This window comes from Leptinotarsa decemlineata, unplaced genomic scaffold (assembly GCF_025532065.1).
Source record: "Leptinotarsa decemlineata unplaced genomic scaffold, Ldec_3_MD MMD2_tig00000035_RagTag_RagTag, whole genome shotgun sequence".
Taxonomy (NCBI): Eukaryota; Metazoa; Arthropoda; class Insecta; order Coleoptera; family Chrysomelidae; genus Leptinotarsa; species Leptinotarsa decemlineata.
The window spans coordinates 25,428,523-25,447,464 of NW_027412540.1; the positions used below are offsets into that span (position 1 = coordinate 25,428,523).

The following is an 18,942-nucleotide window of genomic DNA, read 5'->3' on the forward strand; positions in this document are numbered from 1 at the left end:
CCCAAAGTTCAGATTAAATAAATACAGTTTAAAAAGACTAAAAACACGCTTTTATAGCATACGAAACTAAAAAATTAAAAATAAATAGTTTAAAAAACTAAAAACTACGCTTTTAAAGAACATCGAACTAAAAAGTTAAAAATATATATTAGTTCGATGTTCTTTAAAAGCGTGTTCTTTAGTTTTTTAAACTTAATTTATTCCAATAGTGGTCGTATTTGAAATTGTATAAAACTTTGTTTGACAAAGAAAGACTATTTAACACTTGATTGGTGAAAAGAGTATTGTATGTTTTTTACTTTTGTCTTGTATGTGAGCAAATAAATATTATTATTATTATATTATTATATATAATTATTATATCATTCACTAATGATGATGCCAATGAATACTCCTTAGTTATAGTTGAAAATGCTATTATTGACCACAGATTTCAGATATTACAAATAATGACAATGAAACCGCCACAAATAAACTTCAATGATTATTGTATGATCAAAGATTTGAACAAAGTGGAATTCAGAAATGAACTGCAAAAATTGCCAGGCACAACTGGGAAGATCCGGATATTCCAAACCTACCTACCAAAACAATATTATAATAAGAAAACTGAAGAATAGGTTCCGAAGAACAGCGCCTCTTGGTACAACAGTCACATCCATAAACTTAAAGAAGATAGAGACTATCATTATCAAAGACATCGACTGTTCCCTAATAGTGCACACCTAAAAAGTATGTTCCAGATTGCACAGAAAATACTGTCTGCAGCAATTAGTTACCGGAAGAGACAATATTATCAAGACAGGCTTGAACAGGTAAAAAACAATACAAAAAAAAACCTGGGAAGTATTGAACACCATTGTCACAACGAACCACAAACAAAGAGAACTGTGAAAATACCAAAAATAATCACGAATACTAATACATTAGAGAAACCTCAAGATATTGCCAATGAATTAAACAACTTCTTTACCAACATTGGCCCAACTTTAGCAAGGACAATTCCAAAACAGATTTTAAGCCTCCAAGAATAGCTACGACAGGGGCTGTGTTTGCTTTAGAACCAACAACCCCGGAAGAAATAATACAGATTATTCAAAAAATGAAATCTGGTAAAGCTGTAGGAGTTGCCTGTATATCTGTAGAAATACTCAGGGACTTCTCAGATGAAATCTTATCTTTTTTATGGCCTACATATCTTCCTTAAGCTCAAGGCCTTAACCATAATATGTATTTTGTAGAATTTTGTACTCATATTTGTAGTTTACGCAATTTATGGAATAAATAAATAAATAAATAATAAATAAACATTTTGTAAATTACACGGGCACTTCCCCGTTGAGATTTCTGCACTTGCTTGATTTAATAATCTCATTTTATTCATGTTCTTTGCAGAAGTAGAGTTAGACAAGTCTCGCACGTGGTGCCCCCGTGCAGGTTGCGAAACTGTATGTACGATGTGTCCACAGAAAAAATGCACACCACAGAGCATTTACTGCCCGACATGCACCACTGATTTCTGCAGTAACTGCAAATCGGAGTGGCACGAGGGTTTGTCCTGCGAAGAATACAGCAAACAACTGACGAAGGAGGGCAAAGTCGAAGAACCAGGAATTCCGTTCGATTCAGATCTCATCAAGTGCTGCCCCATGTGTAATGTTCCTATCGAGAAAGATGAAGGCTGTGCTCAGATGATGTGTAAGAGGTGCAAACACGTATTTTGTTGGTATTGTCTAACCAGCCTTGACGTAAGTACTCATGAAAAAAAAAATTTTGTGAATTAGTGTTGTGCTAAATTTATTTATTTATTTATTTATTCAACGGCAAAGCCAATTTACAAAAACATATTTAACAAAGTGTGAGGAACTACAAAGTATTTTTGAATGCTCATGTCTGATGTCTACATTACAATTTACAATTTTACAAAACATTTAGCAAAGTGTAAAATACAAAGTGGAGTTTGTGGAGATCAAATCGTCAAGTGTAGTTTTTGAAAAGAAAAATGAAATACAAAATATTAATAAAACCTTATGTCTAGTGACTTTATTAGTACAAAATGAAACAATTCTGGTACTTACAAGAAAAAAGATGTAACAAATCTGGTACTTACAAGAAAAAAATTGTTACAAATCTGGTAGTTACAAAGCAAATGGTAAGGTAAAGAAAATCTTCGAAAATGCTATAGCCTTTTCAATTGATTTTTAAAGGTCAAAAGTGATACATTAAATATATCTAAGTTATTATGATATTGATTTCTCAGCTTCAAAATATGGGGCATCGGACTATTCAAAGCATAATTGGTATGGAAAAAATATCAGGATTTCACATATCTTTTTGTTTGATATGAAAAGTTATTAGCTGAAGTAGTTCTGGGCAGTTTATCTCGTATTAATTTGAAGAGGAAACTCAAGTTAATAGAAATTCTGTTCCAATGATTTTATATTCAACTTGTTTAAAAGTTGACTGTACTTATATTCATTTCGTTGAATACCAAAGTGAAAAGCACAATTCTTTAAGAATTTCTTTTGAACATTCTCAATCAAATCGATATTTACATTACAGTATGGGTCCCATATAACCGCACAATATTCAATATGAAATCTTTTTTGTTTTAATTGAAAAATCAGTAGAAATTCTCAACACAAAACCTAGCATTTTGAGACTTTTTGCCACAATTCCTGATACTTGAAGATTAAAATTAATTTCGCTATCAAATTTAACTCCCAGATCACAAATAAATGTTTCTCTTTTAAGAGCTATGTTATTTAATGTACATTCAAAGAATATTAGACTTCTAATTTCAGCGAACTTAATGTTTGACACTTATCAATGTTTACCTCAACAAATTATTTCTACACCACATGGAAAAGGCTTCGAGATCTCTTTGAACTAATTCAGAATCTTCCCGGCAAGTAATTGTTCAATTAAGTTTGAGATCATCAGCAAACATAAGAAATTCTGAATATTTGAAAACAAACTCTAGGTCCGATACAAACAAGTTGAACAGCGGTGGGCCCAAATGGGATCCCTGCGGTACCCCTGATGGAACCTGAATGGGCGTAGATGTTGTATCTCCGTATTTTACAGACAGAGTTCTACCAGTTAAGAAGCTATTGATTACTCGCAAAACATTCCTGCCTATACCAAGCACTTGAATTTTAGATATAAGTAGGCCGTTGTTGACTCTTTCAAAGGCTTTGGAAAAATCAGTATAGACTGAGTCAACTTGTAGCCTCCTCTCAAGATTTTTAGTTAAGTAGTTTGTGTAAAAAGCAAGGTTGGTACGAATTGATTCACCTTTTGAGAAACCGTGTTGTTGGGAATTGAGTAAAGACTTGCAGTCCTAGGAAAGCTTCTTTGTAAGCATAGAATCAAAGTAGATGAACAAAGAGATTTTCATTACACCGGAAATTCAACTAACAGAAGCAATGAAGTACATCGTTTTCCGTGCGTTTTCGATCGTTTTCCGTGCGTTTTCGGTCGTTTTCCGTGAGTTTTCGACCGTCACATACTTGACCAACTGCGCTACGAAAGCGCTACACAAAAAGCGTTACGAAAAAAAAACCATTGGTTTTTTTCGTGTAACGTTTTTTCGTATAACGCTTTCGCGTAACGCTTTTCGTGTAGCGCTTTCATGGCGCAGTTGGTCAAGTATGTGACGAAAACGCACGGAAAACGATGTACTTCATTGCTTCTGTTAGTTGAATTTCCGGTGTAGTGAAAATCTCTTTGTTCATCTACTAATATCAAACACCTTAGCCATCTCTGACTGATTGCAAACTGCTCTATAATTCCTAATATTTTTCTTATCTCCTAGTTTATGTATTGGTTTCAAGAAGCTGTTTCCAATAATCTGGAGAGGTGCCTAGAGAAAAAATTTGATTGAAGATGATTCGTAATGGGATTGCTAAAGTGTATAAAAAATAAAGGTATCCCATCAGGTCCCATTGTGAGCTTAGATGAAACAGAGAGAACGTAATCTATTATATCCGTAGCAGTAATACTGTTGATTATTGATATAGACTTTATTTTCAAAATTATATTCAGGGATAAAATTCACTCTCTCGTTATTATATACAGTTGAAAAAATAACAATAAATAAATTCAATTTCCTTCCCTAAAGTTTCATTCACCGACTTGACCAGAATATTTTTTTCCAGGACGACTTCCTCTTGAGACATTACGATAGAGGGCCCTGCAAAAATAAGTTAGGCCATTCCAGAGCATCCGTTATATGGCATCGAACCCAAGTGATCGGCATCTTTGCCGGCTTTGGCATTTTGCTGTTAGTAGCCTCTCCTCTGTTACTTCTGGCTGCACCGTGTATAGTGTGTTGTAAGTGCAGAGTCTGCAATGCAGGGACTAAACTGGACAACGAAGAAGTACAAGGAGAAGAATCATGATGCGTGCTTCAATAAGTTGTTTGGGTTGCGGTTAATTTCTAGTAGCTTATATCCCAGATTTATGTAGAATCATTCGGTGGTTCAAGTGGAGAAACTTGAAATTTTTGCTCTGCATACATTTGTATCAACTTTCCCCTTTATTAAAGTTACGAGTTTGTTCCGATGATCAGCTGAATTCAAACAAAAAAACTGAAGTAGCAATAATCGTGGGAAAAACCTGCCGTTACTTGTTCTGGTTACAAGCAAACTTTTTAGGAATTATATATTTCTATTTCCAGTTTCAGTTTTGTGTTTCTCTTCTTGAGCCAGGCTTTGATCTAGTCTATGAGTTGATAAATAAATACGTGAAAAGTCTGCAATTTTATTGCATCACTGTTGAGCCTTTTTGTAGTTTTATATGGGTTTTAACATGGACGGAATCTGTGATAGAACACTGTGATTTATTATTTACCGTCTGTGTCTTCAACTCGTGTTTATTTATAATTGTAGATTTTACAATTGTTAGTGTACACTGTTAATTTTATAGCAATACTGAATGCATAAATTCTTTGAGTACCATCGCAACCATTTTTGGTTGAAAATTTCAACGAATTTAAACTTGAGTGATTTCTTAGTTATTTTTACTCCTTTTTGGTTCATCCAAATTGTGTTTTTGAAAAAAAATTGAATTGTTTTTGAACGTTTCGCAGAGTTAAATGGATCAGATGTAGAATAAACATATTTTATTTGATGGAAAGGAATGTCATTTTACTTTGAGAAGAATGATTCTGTCAATTTCAAAATGGAGTACTTGAATATCAAAACACAAAAAGTTTAAATTGCAAACCCCTACTTGTGACACATCATTGAAAAGACTATAAAAAATGCTATTCAATGGTATAAATAATAATTCTACAGGGTGAAGCAATAATTGTGAAACTTTGGCTTCAATGGAATATTTAATGAGGTTTTTGTTGAACTGCAAATTTATTTAAAATATCAATTAAGTAAATGTTCAAAGTGGGTTCCGATGTTTTGTAAACAATAATACAGCCTATTTTCAAATTCTGCACGAACTTTGGCAAATGGTGTTCTAGTAATGGCGCGACATGCTTACGTAATTCTTTCTCGCAATTCCCCAAGTGACGCAGGTTGAGTTTTATAAACAACTGACTTGAGGTGACCCCACAGAAAAAATTCAGGTGGCGCCAAGTCTGGTGACCTCGGTGGCCACTCAATGGACCTCTCCTTCCAACCCATTTGTTGTGATAATTAGTATCCAACCAGTGCCTAACTGGGGCTGCATAGTGAGGAGATGCTCCATCTAGTTGGAAGTGCAGCAGAGTCTGCAATGCAGGGACTAAACTGGACAACGAAGAAGTACAAGGAGAAGAATCATGATGCGTGCTTCAATAAGTTGTTTGGGTTGCGGTTAATTTCTAGTAGCTTATATCCCAGATTTATGTAGAATCATTCGGTGGTTCAAGTGGAGAAACTTGAAATTTTTGCTCTGCATACATTTGTATCAACTTTCCCCTTTATTAAAGTTACGAGTTTGTTCCGATGATCAGCTGAATTCAAACAAAAAAACTGAAGTAGCAATAATCGTGGGAAAAACCTGCCGTTACTTGTTCTGGTTACAAGCAAACTTTTTAGGAATTATATATTTCTATTTCCAGTTTCAGTTTTGTGTTTCTCTTCTTGAGCCAGGCTTTGATCTAGTCTATGAGTTGATAAATAAATACGTGAAAAGTCTGCAATTTTATTGCATCACTGTTGAGCCTTTTTGTAGTTTTATATGGGTTTTAACATGGACGGAATCTGTGATAGAACACTGTGATTTATTATTTACCGTCTGTGTCTTCAACTCGTGTTTATTTATAATTGTAGATTTTACAATTGTTAGTGTACACTGTTAATTTTATAGCAATACTGAATGCATAAATTCTTTGAGTACCATCGCAACCATTTTTGGTTGAAAATTTCAACGAATTTAAACTTGAGTGATTTCTTAGTTATTTTTACTCCTTTTTGGTTCATCCAAATTGTGTTTTTGAAAAAAAATTGAATTGTTTTTGAACGTTTCGCAGAGTTAAATGGATCAGATGTAGAATAAACATATTTTATTTGATGGAAAGGAATGTCATTTTACTTTGAGAAGAATGATTCTGTCAATTTCAAAATGGAGTACTTGAATATCAAAACACAAAAAGTTTAAATTGCAAACCCCTACTTGTGACACATCATTGAAAAGACTATAAAAAATGCTATTCAATGGTATAAATAATAATTCTACAGGGTGAAGCAATAATTGTGAAACTTTGGCTTCAATGGAATATTTAATGAGGTTTTTGTTGAACTGCAAATTTATTTAAAATATCAATTAAGTAAATGTTCAAAGTGGGTTCCGATGTTTTGTAAACAATAATACAGCCTATTTTCAAATTCTGCACGAACTTTGGCAAATGGTGTTCTAGTAATGGCGCGACATGCTTACGTAATTCTTTCTCGCAATTCCCCAAGTGACGCAGGTTGAGATTTATAAACAACTGACTTGAGGTGACCCCACAGAAAAAATTCAGGTGGCGCCAAGTCTGGTGACCTCGGTGGCCACTCAATGGACCTCTCCTTCCAACCCATTTGTTGTGATAATTAGTATCCAACCAGTGCCTAACTGGGGCTGCATAGTGAGGAGATGCTCCATCTAGTTGGAAGTGCAGCAAATCTTTGCCTACAGCTACGTTGCCTTGGTTGTCCCTTTGGTTCTCTAATGCATGCACAATTAAAGGTTCGATGGTGTTTTTCAGCATATCGAGATAAATGTCGCCACTTAAATTGCCTGGTATGAACAAGGGATCAATTATAGCATCGCCTGATATTCCTGCCCAAACTTTCATTTTTCAGGATATTGAGTGTGACCTTCTCTGAATCGATGGGGGTTCACATCACTCCAGTACCAACGGTTTTGTTTATTTACATTACCATTCAGCATAAAAGCACATTCATCACTGAAACAAATATTTTTCAACATTCTCGGTTCAACACGAATACTTTGTCATGAGTTCACAAAACTCAATTCGTCGGTCTGGATCATCATCGCCTAGTTCTTGAAGAATTTGTGTTTTGTACGGGTGAAACTTATGTAATTTCAACACCTTTCTAACCGACTCATGTGAAAGTCCTGTCACTGCAGATAATTGACGTGTTGATGCAGTAGGCTCCATTGCAAAATTTCCAAGGACCTCAATTTGGGTTGCTTCGTTCAGTAATCTTGGGGCATTCCTTTTTTTATTTTGCACTGATCCCGTTTCTCTAAACTTTTCAACTGAATCGCGGATGTACACGTGACTTACATTTTTGTCCGGATGCCTTTCATGAAATATTTGAGCTGTTTTTAAATAACACTGGTTCTGGGAGGCAAATATGAAAATTATCTCCACGTGCTCAGGTATACTGTAAACCATCGGAACAACTACAGCTGGATGACAGTACAGATCGTACAAATGATGAAAACTAATGACATTTAAGTCTCAAACAAACCAAAAATGATTGACTCTGACAGAACCCAAAAAACAGATCTTTTCAACTTGTTTTGCAAAAACGGCAAATTAAGTTTATATTTAACAAAAAAAGTATCGACGGACACATCTCATTTAAAATAATAGTCCGGGAGGTACCATTATAAATAAATGAGTCATAGTAAGCCAGCTGATATTAAAGTTCGTGCAGACTTTGACAATAGGCTGTATTATTGTTTACAAAACAACGGAACCCACTTTGAACATTTACTTAATTGACATTTTTGATGATAAATTTGTAGTTCAACAAAAACCTCATTAAATATTCCATTAAAGCCAAAGTTTCACAATCGTTGCTTCACCCTGTACAATTATTATTTATACCATTGGATAGCATTTTTTATAGACTTTTCAATGATGTATCGCAAGTAGGGGTTTGCAATTTAAACGAGTTTTGATTGGTGGGGCCTATGGGGTGAGTTCTCTTTCATGTCACTTTAGTTCCCCCTTACTATCCTAGAAACGGTTTGAAGCATTTTTCGATATTAGCTTTCGTTCGTGAGATATAGCCCATTGTAAGTTTTAACATTGACACACTGTATAGTAGCAACTCAACTGAGTGAAAATTGAAGAAATGGAGAAAATATCTAGGTGAAGGTGATGTGAAAGTAAATTCGTTTAATTAAGAATTGACAAAGATTCAACATAAATTTAAAATTAAATGAATGAAAATTACACAAAAAATTTACAATCAACATTTCTAACTCGGAATTTCATTTTTGATCTCGGATCAAAGTAAAACGTTTCCTTACATGTACTCATAATTTTTTGTCATGACTGAAAGCCAGAGAGCTTTTTAATGTCAACAACTGTTTTCCGGGTTTCTCGTCCTTGGTCTACAAATTTTTATGACTGGAATTTCATCTACCACTGCGGTAGATCGTATCAAGGTAACAGTCGAAGTTCTCTATGCATAAACTACAATGCTGCAGTTTTACTCTGCTTTTATATTATTATTTATGGGCGTGACTTGGTTTATTTTAATTAGTTTACCTGACGTTTGTGTATAGTTAAGGACAGGTAGCCAGATTTAATAAATATTCATTACCTCTTCTTTTATATTGAAATTATCGTTGTATTTTTAAATTTCTATTACCTCTCTATATACTCTTGGATAGTAAATATTGGTTTCACGTCGTGTTTTTGTAAGATTCTCAGAATCCTGGAGATTTATGGCAACGAAAACTATCGGAGAATGTCTAAGGACAGCTAAGGACCCCAGATAGTCTTTAACAACACCCGGGATATACCAGATTACTTGTAGCTGAGGGTCGGTCTACATTGGAAGCACGAAAAGAAGTATAGGTACCTGCCTTTTTCAACAGAAGAGAAATTGTCGCCTTGGACACACTGATAAATCAGCTGTAGCGGAGCATGCTCTCTAAGAGAGCACTCACATGATCTTATTCAAAAATACAGTATTACTCAATAAAACTCGAAATTACTATCCAAGAATATATGGAGGAGCAATAGAAATTCAAAAACAGGGATAGTTTCAATAGAAACGGAGAAGCAATGAACATTAATAAAATTTGACTACCTGTCCTTAATTGTACACAAACAAGGTCAGGTAATTAGAGGAAACCAAGCCATGGCTGCCTATGATAATACAGAACCACAGTCAAATATCTGTATTGTAGTTCCTGTGTTGGGAACAATGAGAACAACAACTCAAGCACTTCGACCGTTACCTCATCGCCTTTGTTGTCTACCGCAGTAGTAGACGAAACTTCAGACATAAAAACCTAAGGCCAAAAAACCCGGAAAATAGTTTCGGCACTGTTAACAAATTCTTATGATACTTTTTGGAAATGTACATTCAGAACCGTTTAGTTTTAAATGAAAGGGTTATATTTTTGGGAGTGATTAATCTTTAGGAAAGTTTTTGGCTTCCTACTACTCCGTATTGATAAATCAAATATGGGAATCTTCCAAAGAAAGGAACCAACTCTATACATAGATATGTGGATCATGCAAAGAAGTAACTTTCAGACACAAACTTGAAGAGAAGCCCTTCCGAAACAGTTACTTTCATATAAACACTGAACTAAACACAAGAAAAATTATTTCTAAATATGTAATTTTATATAAATACTGAATTATACAAAAAACACTTTACTCAGTTTCTATTCCAAACATTCGTTGTGGAATTGAATCTGATATCATTCTTACATGGAACACTATCATACTCACTGGTAGACATCGATGTTTTGCCGTAAGACATTTGCCTTAGGCTCTTCAGTACCAATACTAACAACATGGTAATAACATTATGAGAAAAAACGCACAATCCATTCATATAATTACTACTTTATTTCAAGATGGAGTAGTAGAAAGCCAAAAAATTTCTTTCCCATTTAGTTTAGTTCTCTTCAATCAAAAATGAGAAACCAACTATATAAAGTCAGTGCTGAGGAATTCCTTAATACAGTTTTTTGTTTCCAAAAGGCCTAATTGTTAATCATAATCTGATGGGTATAAAATTTCTTTGAAGTTAGAAGCGTATAACTTTCATTCTACGAAGGTAAGATGTTGAAATATTCCTGAAATAATCATCAAATATACATGTACACTTCTGTTAAGTTTTATTGTAATGAATTATTTTGTAGATGTGTTTCGATGTGAGTTTTTATTACTTCTCGATGATTTGTGAAATTACCGTCGAGTTTGTTGCAAAAGTTAAATTTTATTAATATTTGATAAAAGTTATACTGCTAAATCGTTCATGAAAAGTGTGTACACATCTATTCTTATTTAAATATACTACTTATTATTTTATATAATATACATGTAAATATTGTTAAATAATAACTCGTATTAGTTATAAAACCAGGTACTATGTACTTACTTGTGACTCTGAAATAAAAAAAATAAATAAAATGTTTCATTTTTTTACTAAGCACTTATTTAGGTATGAAATGCAGCGAAGATCTACTAGAAGATTATACAAAAAAAACTTTTTCTTATTCGGTTCGTACTCCAAACATTCATTATGGAATTGAGTCAGATATCATTCACAGGATTGCTACACAATATCTAATATGAAATATAGAACACTGTGATTCTCAATGGCGGACATCCGATGTTTCAATAAAACACTGAAGAGACAATAAGGCAAATTCTTATTCCGAAACATCGGATGTCCGCCATTGAGGATGACAGTGTTCTATTTCATTAAAATTTACCTCTTTCATATATTATATTGTTTAGTAATCGCCTCGGCGACTTCTTTCTCATTTCAGAAACAGATATAAACGACTCATAAAATGGTTTTTGAATTTGAGTTGGTTCCTCCGAGATGATAGAAGTGTCTTAAGGAGTCCCTTCAGGTCTCTTGATGGTTTTATAAAAAATTTGACTAGTTGGAAGGAATTTTGTTTATTTTTGCAAGAGGGACGAAGCAAAACCACCTCCGAGAGTCGCCATCCAACTGCTGTAGTAAGCATAACAACACTTGCCACACACACCAAATATGGTATCTTACACACACACGCTTAGTCCGTGACACACACCTGTCACTGGTCAGGCACAATAATCACCATGCAAACACAATACACACAATAGAGGGAGGAAACTAAACAGCAACAGCTGCTAATGACGAGTATCGACGGGCCAGAAGCGAAAATTCAAAGCAAAAGATGTTAAAATTCAATCTCTCTAAGAACAAGTATGTATTGAAATCAACTTGTGAAGGTTATTACAATTCATCATTGTATTTTCAATGTCTATTTTTCTTGTCAGGAACAAATTATTTTTTAATTTCCAGAATAATATAAAATTTACTCACAAATGTCCTGTTTGATAGATATCACTTACTTTATTAGGAGAGTAATTGTTTTATATGAGCTTTTTTCATGTATGAAACATTCTAAGGACTAACGAGGTCTTACCTTTTAACGTGTGATTCCTACAATAGTAAATAGTTGTCACATCATAAATAAAATTATATTAACATGAAAAAATACAGTCTGATTAAAAATAAATATCAATAAATGAAAAGTTAAATAAAAAAAGTCATAAATAGGAATATACTATATTTTCATCAAGTAATCCTTCAATCGTGTTTTGAATATATTTATCGAACCACTATCTTTAATTTTCTTGGGAGGTCAATTACGTGTACCTACTATTTTTTTTTTATATTGTTTCTGTTTCTTGTATAATACTCATGTATTTCAACCACATAGGGTAATTCATTCTGTAGATATACAGGTGAATATTCAATTTCCATTTTAGAAATATAAATAAGTGTTTGGTACTCGAAGAGTTTCTTCACTGGTAGCCATTGAAGGGTTTGCAACATATTTGCTATCGGTGTTATTCTCGAACATAGTAAGATTACTCGCATAGCACGATTCTGCATCTTTTGTAGTCTGTTCATTTCATTTTGATTAATAAAAAACAGAATGGTGGAACGATAATTTTAATGTGGAAGGATATGGAGTTGTATACTAATAATTTAGACCCTTGGCTCATATATGGGAACACCTTAAATAGTTGATTTTGTAAGCTATTGTTTTGATAACTTGATTAGCATATTCCTTGAATTTTAATTTGTTGTCAATAGTTACACCCAAGTACACGAATTTGTTTACCTTTTCTATATCAGTGTCATTCAATCGTAGAAGTAGGTTTTCATTATTATAATCTTTGTTTCCCTAATAATATCCATTTTGTTTTATACGTTCACCTTTAGCAGATTTGCAGAGCAATATCTATACACCCTTTCAAGGCTAGCGTTTATAGTATCAACACACTCATGTACATCTTCACTACTAACATTCTTCTGCTATGGTTACATTTAATTATATGAGGAATAACAATGGTCCCAAAATAGATCAAAAATCGGTTTGAATTTCATAGAGGAATGTTATGTGATTTTTGTAAACACTATCTGTTTGGGGAGTGCTTGTTTTTTCTGATTTGTATCCTAATATCACCGCCATATTCCATAATACAATGCAAATAATTAAAACAGTACAGTTCTTAAATGTATAAATTCGTAATAATGTTTCTGGTAATCAAATCATTGTCAACATAAATTTATTTCAAAAAGCATCAATCAAATGAGACAAATTTTTGTGCATATGTACATCAAAGAATGTTTTTCAATGCTGCAGAAAACAGAACTACCAAACTCTTCATTTGAAATGTTTTGAAAAAACTTCACCTTCAATTCTTCTTTGAGTATCCAAAATGATCAACTTGGGCTCATTCTCTTGAAGACTGGCATATACTCTATCCAGAATAATCATTTTATTAGAAAAATCTTGAACTCTCCTCAAATATCCTTCTATGTTTATGGACTTTAGAAAATCTTTCTGTTCAGTTTGCAAAATGCTTTCATCGTAAATTTTATTTTTTGAATCAAATTTTTCCTTCTCTTTCCACTGTCGCTTTTCATCAAGAGTTTCCCGAAGTTTTAAGGACCACTGAGCTATTTCATTTCTAACTTTATCGATGTACTCCACTGGATATACAAGATTTAATTTTTCTTCTGGAAATTTATATGCAGCTTTCACATTATCGTTTTCGAAATCGAATAAAGATCGGCGTCTACTCGACTGGAAATCTTGTTTGATTTTATTTGTTTCCATAGTTTTAAAATTTTCAACGGTTTGCGGTTTCTGTCAACTATATTCAATTACTTGACCTTGACAAGTTGAACCATGGAGCACAGTAGAATAGTTGATTTTTACTGTGCATGGAGTATATGTGAGTCTGACCACTGATCATTTGAAAGATATCATTGATCCACAGACTAAAAAGGGATAGACAACGAGGTTATGTAGGTGTTCAGTAATGTGGGTGGCATATATGGCTAACATACCGATAACATTTCATTTCTAATTTCAGTCATAGGTCTCAAAAGTGGTGTTGGGGGCGAATGCATTGTTTTGGACTCCAGTTCAACTTTGATAACCAAGGATTAACTGTCGATCCCGTAGATGATAACTTCCTTAGGTGGGGTGTCATCGCCTCCACTCAGGCTTATCCTGGATAGTTAAGTTCAGCAATGCATCTGTAGTTTAGCCTAGCATCACTGATGAAATCTATGGCGAATCGAAACAGCGCTGTCTGATGTTGGATCACGAATGCAGATAATAGTAAAATAAAATATTTTGTCACGTACTGGAAATAATGATTCAATTACTCATTTTGTTTATCTGTTTCAGAATTTGTGCATTTTTCTCTCTTTGAGAATGTCTCTACATTATTAATCACAATTTTCTGATTGATTCGACCGTCACTTGATGAAAATCCACAGAAATTTCATAAACTACACCTTACGATTTGATCTCCACGAATTTTATTTAAGGAAATATATCATTACATGTTTCGCTAACACAGTAGCTTTTTCATAGCGAATTGAGTACTAGCAGTACACATAAGCAATGTTAGGAAGTTTCAATATACTACAGTTTACTATTATAAACCATACGTAATAACCTCCACATCAAGATGCATAGGAATCACATGTTAAAAAGCAATACCTCGTTAGTCCTCAGCTCGCAACTTTTGAGAGTTGTTGTTCGTAGGGGCGACAGCTGATCAACGAAAAAAACAGAACAGAACATATGGAAGTACCATGGCGAGATTTCGCCATGGACAAAGTGATTACTTTGTCCTCACTCTATGTAAAATATTTTGACAAAAACATTCGATCTACGGCACTCTTGATTCTTCATAAGATAAAGACATCCAACGTATCCTTAGAGACGCTGAGTGCACACTAATGTTCTCATTAGGAAACGATTCTTGTTGCGTCTATCAGCAAGTGTTCAACGTTAGGTCAATCTGCCAGCGTCAAGAGTGTTTGACAAATTAAATACGATTCAGTTTCAACACCAGGATTTCTATGTATCTTTAATATAGACATGATAATATGAACTAGATTAAACGTCACTACTACATATATTCCACCCACAATCTCAAACTTTTTGGCCACTGCGTCAAAGCAACAAGTGATTAATCTAATCCCAAAATTTTCAAAATGTAAATATGCAACACGGAGTTCCGTTTCCGATGTGGTGGTGGACGGACGTGCCGATAGCGACCGTCCACAAAGAAGGTACGCGGACGCCATTTTTGGAGACGGAATTCAGTTTGTGTTGTGATGTCCGCCGTTTTATAACGAGCCAGCAATCATGAAAATAATAGTGTTGATAACAATTGTTTGTGTAAAATATTTATAATACCTGCTCCCATTCACGCCGGTTGGAGGCCGGGGACCGGATGTCCACGTGGGAGTGGGATCGCAACAATATTATTTTATGAAGAAGACAATAGTTTTATTTCCAAGAACAGTTGACCTCATTTGGGACACAGACTTGCAAACTGCAAGACAGTCTTTGTCCCTCGACGAAGCTTTTGTTATGTAACAGCCAGTTACGTAACAGGAGGAGCATTGGTCAAATGCGCCTGAAGATAGGAAGCAACGACCATGGAGAAAGAGAAATATGCAACACGTAAAACATCGTGACGTAAAACTGACGTTGTGACGTAAACGCCAGGACGTTACTCTCTTCATCGTTTTTTAGTTGTTGGAGTTGACTTTCTCTCTTCAATGGTCAGTCTATATTATGACGTCACTGATCTTTATCTATATCTAATAATAAATAATAACCTAGAATCTTGTTTAAATTTTGTAAATTTTATAGTTGGAAAGGAAATTCATTAGACATGTTGGGAGTCTATAGTTTTTTACGAAAATTAGCTTTTGTAAAAATACCGCTCAAATGCAACTCCATAAAGACTGTGAAAATGTGTACAAAACCTCTTGATGTAAACACAAATGTAACAAAAGATGTAATATTGTACAAATACCACAATTCAAGATATTTTAATTTAATGAATATTTTTGCAATATGTCAGTTTGGTTTCTGGACCTATTTGTCTGTTATTTCTTTGAAAACATTGAGAGATGTTCCAGTACAAGAAACGGATAGGGAAGAAAAGAGATGGTGGGAAAAGATAAACTTAGGAGAAAATAAATATAGAAATGGCATAGCCGCATTTTCATTTCTTGTTGGTGAGTCATGGTATCAAGAGGATTTGTTGTTTACTATCATAAATTATTTTAGGATTTGGAATTCTTTCCTTCACTTGGTTGTACTCACTAAGATCAGTAAAATACCTGATCCTCAGAAAGGGAGGTAAACAAATCACAATTGTCACTTACACACCAACTATGACAAACCGGATGTTCACAGTGAATCTGAGCGATTTGAGTTCCAAAGATACTAGACAAGCTGCTAAGTCACACATTGCTCTTAAAGTGAGAGGGCACTCTTTTTACTACCTCATGGATATGAAAGGAGAATTCCAAAATCCTACTTTATTTGACTACACAGCTGGCTTAAGCAGAAGTTGGAAAGTGTGATTTTCAGCATGAAATAACCCCTTCAATTGAAATAAAGTCTTATTATCCGGGCTCACTATTGCTGTTTTTGAAGTAATCTTAAAAGAAGGGTATCTAATTTAATTATTTGACTGTGTGTTTGAAAAAATTTTCCAATACCTGTTATATAATGTTTCAAGTATTTGCTATGAAGCGCAAACATTTCCAATATTGAACATTATTTTTAATACATACAAGTGAACCCAGATAAGAAAACTTACCAATATGATTTCAATTGTGTTCAGTATTTATTTATTTTTTGTTCATTTACATGTCCAAAGTTTCGAAAGGCAAACTCTTGAGTCTCTTAGACCATTTTCTTTCAAGATTGCAGCATTCTTTTCTAAGTTTCTGTTGAAATATGTTTTCTCTCAGAGTTTTATTAAAACATTGGGAATTACACTTTTCTTTAATTTGTATTTCGACATCATCTGAAAGGCTGTAAAGAAAATGATATTATTTCATAATATCATAGATTACTAAACTTACGACTTGAATTTTGCCTTTTTATCCCTTATGTATACTACCACGGGAACTATTCTCAGTACTTCAAGAGATTTTGAATCATGAGGGGTGCAGTTTTTCAGAACTCTCTGACTTTTCTTGTCTCCATCACTATGCCTGAAAAAGTTGTTAAACACTAGTTCGCCACCAAAAAAAAATGAACAAGTTTTAAATTCAAATTTTGAAGTCAGTATCGATTGCAATTTTGTAGACTTATCATTGGCTGATGAAGTATTTGAAATACTACAAAAATTGGTGATATTTTTTTGTTATATTTGAACAAAACAATATAACAAAAAATAAAACTTGGACTTCACAACCTTTAAAAAATTGGAATACCACAATACGTGTGAAAGTATATAATTTTTGTACGCATATAAGGCTACACTATTTTGTTCAGCACTTGTTATGAATTAGTTATGAACGAAGGTAAATCAAGAACACCAAAATATTTTTAACAAACATTGTGAACAACTGATTAAGTATACTCACAATTTCTTTTGCTTATTTTTCAATACCAATTTTGACAAGGTGAGTTTATTCTCTGTTAACGATTTAGTCCTTGGACGTCTTCTCGTTTTCAACACATTTATGGGAATAGGAGGGAGAGATCTGATTCTTCGAGACCATCTTTGAGGAGTACTAGATCTTTCTTGCTTTATCTTTCTTTTAAAAACTTGTGTTTTAGGTTGAATTAATGAAGTTGCTTTAGGCTTTATTCTTAATTTTCCATACATAATGAGAGCAAAATACACTTGACAATTAAAAACGAAACGTCACAATATATGTCAGAATTTAGTTAACAACTTGATTTATTTTTTATTTCAAATCAAATTCTATCAATAGTATTATGTGATAATAATCTGATTCAAAACTGTTCAGAGCTCTTGGTATTTCAATTCAAAGAAGATGATAAATCAACAGGAAAAAAATAGAAAGTATAGAAAGCTGTGCTAATAAAAAATATAAAATAATAGGCAACATTGAGAAAACTGAATTTAATGAGTCATCAATAGAAAATAGAACATTACCTAGCTAAATAAAACATTTTATTAAAACAAGGATAAAAATAAAATAAAAACAACAATAAAAATTAATTAGCGCTCCGGGGCGACTTCATTGATTCCAGTGGCGCATTTGCTTTTTCAGCTGCAGGTAAACCCGGAAAAACCTGCAGCACCACATCATCTGAAGATCTTGATCTAACAATGTCCTCTCTCTTATAAAACAAAATTATAAATAAAAATTAATATCAATTTTTCAATCTGAAACAGGATTGGAATGAAACTGGAAGTAAAATAAGAATAGTTGATAGTTGTTTCTTAGGGATTCGGTTTATATTGAAATGAAATTATATATGATAGATAATGATTTTTCTACATACATATCGGCACTTTTGCCATCTTCAGGTTAAATAATGTTGGGTTTTTCAAGTCATAACATTATGCTATCACTTGTTTGAAGGTGGTGGACAATGTTTCGTGGTGTATTTCATCAGTTCCGACTTCCATTGTCTAATATAATATAAATTGATTTGATAACTTGAAAAAAACCAAAAAAGATTAACCGAAAATAACAATTTTGTTAAACAAAAACTGAAATTACAAAGAAATAACATACAACAACCAAACAAATAAAAATTGAAATATTAATAAAAGCTGAAAAAATTAAAAGTATTATTAACAAAAAATTTCAAACCAAGTTATGTCACAGCGTTTCGATTGTTAGCTATTTATAGGTCATTCGAGTGCTTTCACCTATCCCCTCTTTCCACTTCATTGGTTTTGGCGGGAGATCACCGTTTTGCGAGAGTTGGTCGTTTTTCGCTTGATTAAAGGTTTCCATATGTTACGTATCTCTACGCTGGCTTGACTAAATGCGTTGTTAGACAACATATACGCGGCTTCTTTGAATTTTCTCCTAAACCAGTGTTCCTCTTTTTGGATGATTTCAGCTTGAGCCCACTTGATGTTGTGTTGATGAGTCCAAACATGCTCTGCTATTCCGGATTTGCTGGTTTCTCCTCGCTGTGTGTGTTTCTTGTGCTCAGCAACGCGAATAGGCCTTAGCTAGAAGA

At 33.6% G+C, this 18,942-nt stretch overlaps 3 protein-coding genes across 5 annotated transcripts in view; 2 read left to right on the forward strand and 1 right to left on the reverse strand.

Annotated features, from left to right (window-relative positions):
* The window catches only part of LOC111503854 (probable E3 ubiquitin-protein ligase RNF144A), a 76,324-nt gene extending 70,187 nt beyond the window's left edge, over window positions 1–6,137 (forward strand). For all 3 annotated transcript variants that reach the window (XM_074172131.1, XM_074172130.1, XM_074172132.1), the window contains 2 exons: window positions 1,396–1,748; window positions 4,161–6,137. In XM_074172131.1, coding sequence (XP_074028232.1) covers window positions 1,396–1,748; window positions 4,161–4,403 — 596 coding nt within the window. In that variant the 3' untranslated portion in view covers window positions 4,404–6,137. The remainder of the gene's footprint in view (window positions 1–1,395; window positions 1,749–4,160) is intronic.
* Window positions 6,138–15,556: 9,419 nt separating this feature from the next.
* LOC111503852 (transmembrane protein 223) lies at window positions 15,557–16,761 on the forward strand. Its single transcript, XM_023158273.2, has 2 exons — window positions 15,557–15,992; window positions 16,045–16,761. Exons 1-2 carry the CDS (start codon window positions 15,644–15,646, stop codon window positions 16,341–16,343), a joined length of 648 nt encoding a protein of 215 aa, XP_023014041.2. The 5' UTR covers window positions 15,557–15,643; the 3' UTR covers window positions 16,344–16,761.
* On the reverse strand, window positions 16,597–17,665 carry LOC111503853 (uncharacterized). The gene is made up of 3 exons (XM_074172134.1): window positions 17,358–17,665; window positions 16,851–16,982; window positions 16,597–16,800 (listed from the first exon to the last, which is right to left on the reverse strand). The coding sequence occupies exons 1-3, from the start codon at window positions 17,600–17,602 to the stop codon at window positions 16,629–16,631; spliced, it is 549 nt and encodes a 182-aa protein (XP_074028235.1). The 5' UTR covers window positions 17,603–17,665; the 3' UTR covers window positions 16,597–16,628.
* Window positions 17,666–18,942: the final 1,277 nt, after the last annotated feature.

What these genes read in the sequence shown, in the direction of transcription:
- LOC111503852 (XM_023158273.2), top strand. Translation starts at nt 15,644, where the DNA reads ATGTTGGGAGTCTATAGTTTTTTACGAAAATTAGCTTTTGTAAAAATA. An exon ending in CGCATTTTCATTTCTTGTTG is followed by an intron (nt 15,993 to 16,044) that starts GTGAGTCATGGT and finishes AAATTATTTTAG; the next exon opens with GATTTGGAATTCTTTCCTTC.
- LOC111503853 (XM_074172134.1), bottom strand. Translation starts at nt 17,602, where the DNA reads ATGTATGGAAAATTAAGAATAAAGCCTAAAGCAACTTCATTAATTCAA. An exon ending in AAAAATAAGCAAAAGAAATT is followed by an intron (nt 16,983 to 17,357) that starts GTGAGTATACTT and finishes CAACTTTTTCAG; the next exon opens with GCATAGTGATGGAGACAAGA. An exon ending in AAAAAGGCAAAATTCAAGTC is followed by an intron (nt 16,801 to 16,850) that starts GTAAGTTTAGTA and finishes TTTTCTTTACAG; the next exon opens with CCTTTCAGATGATGTCGAAA.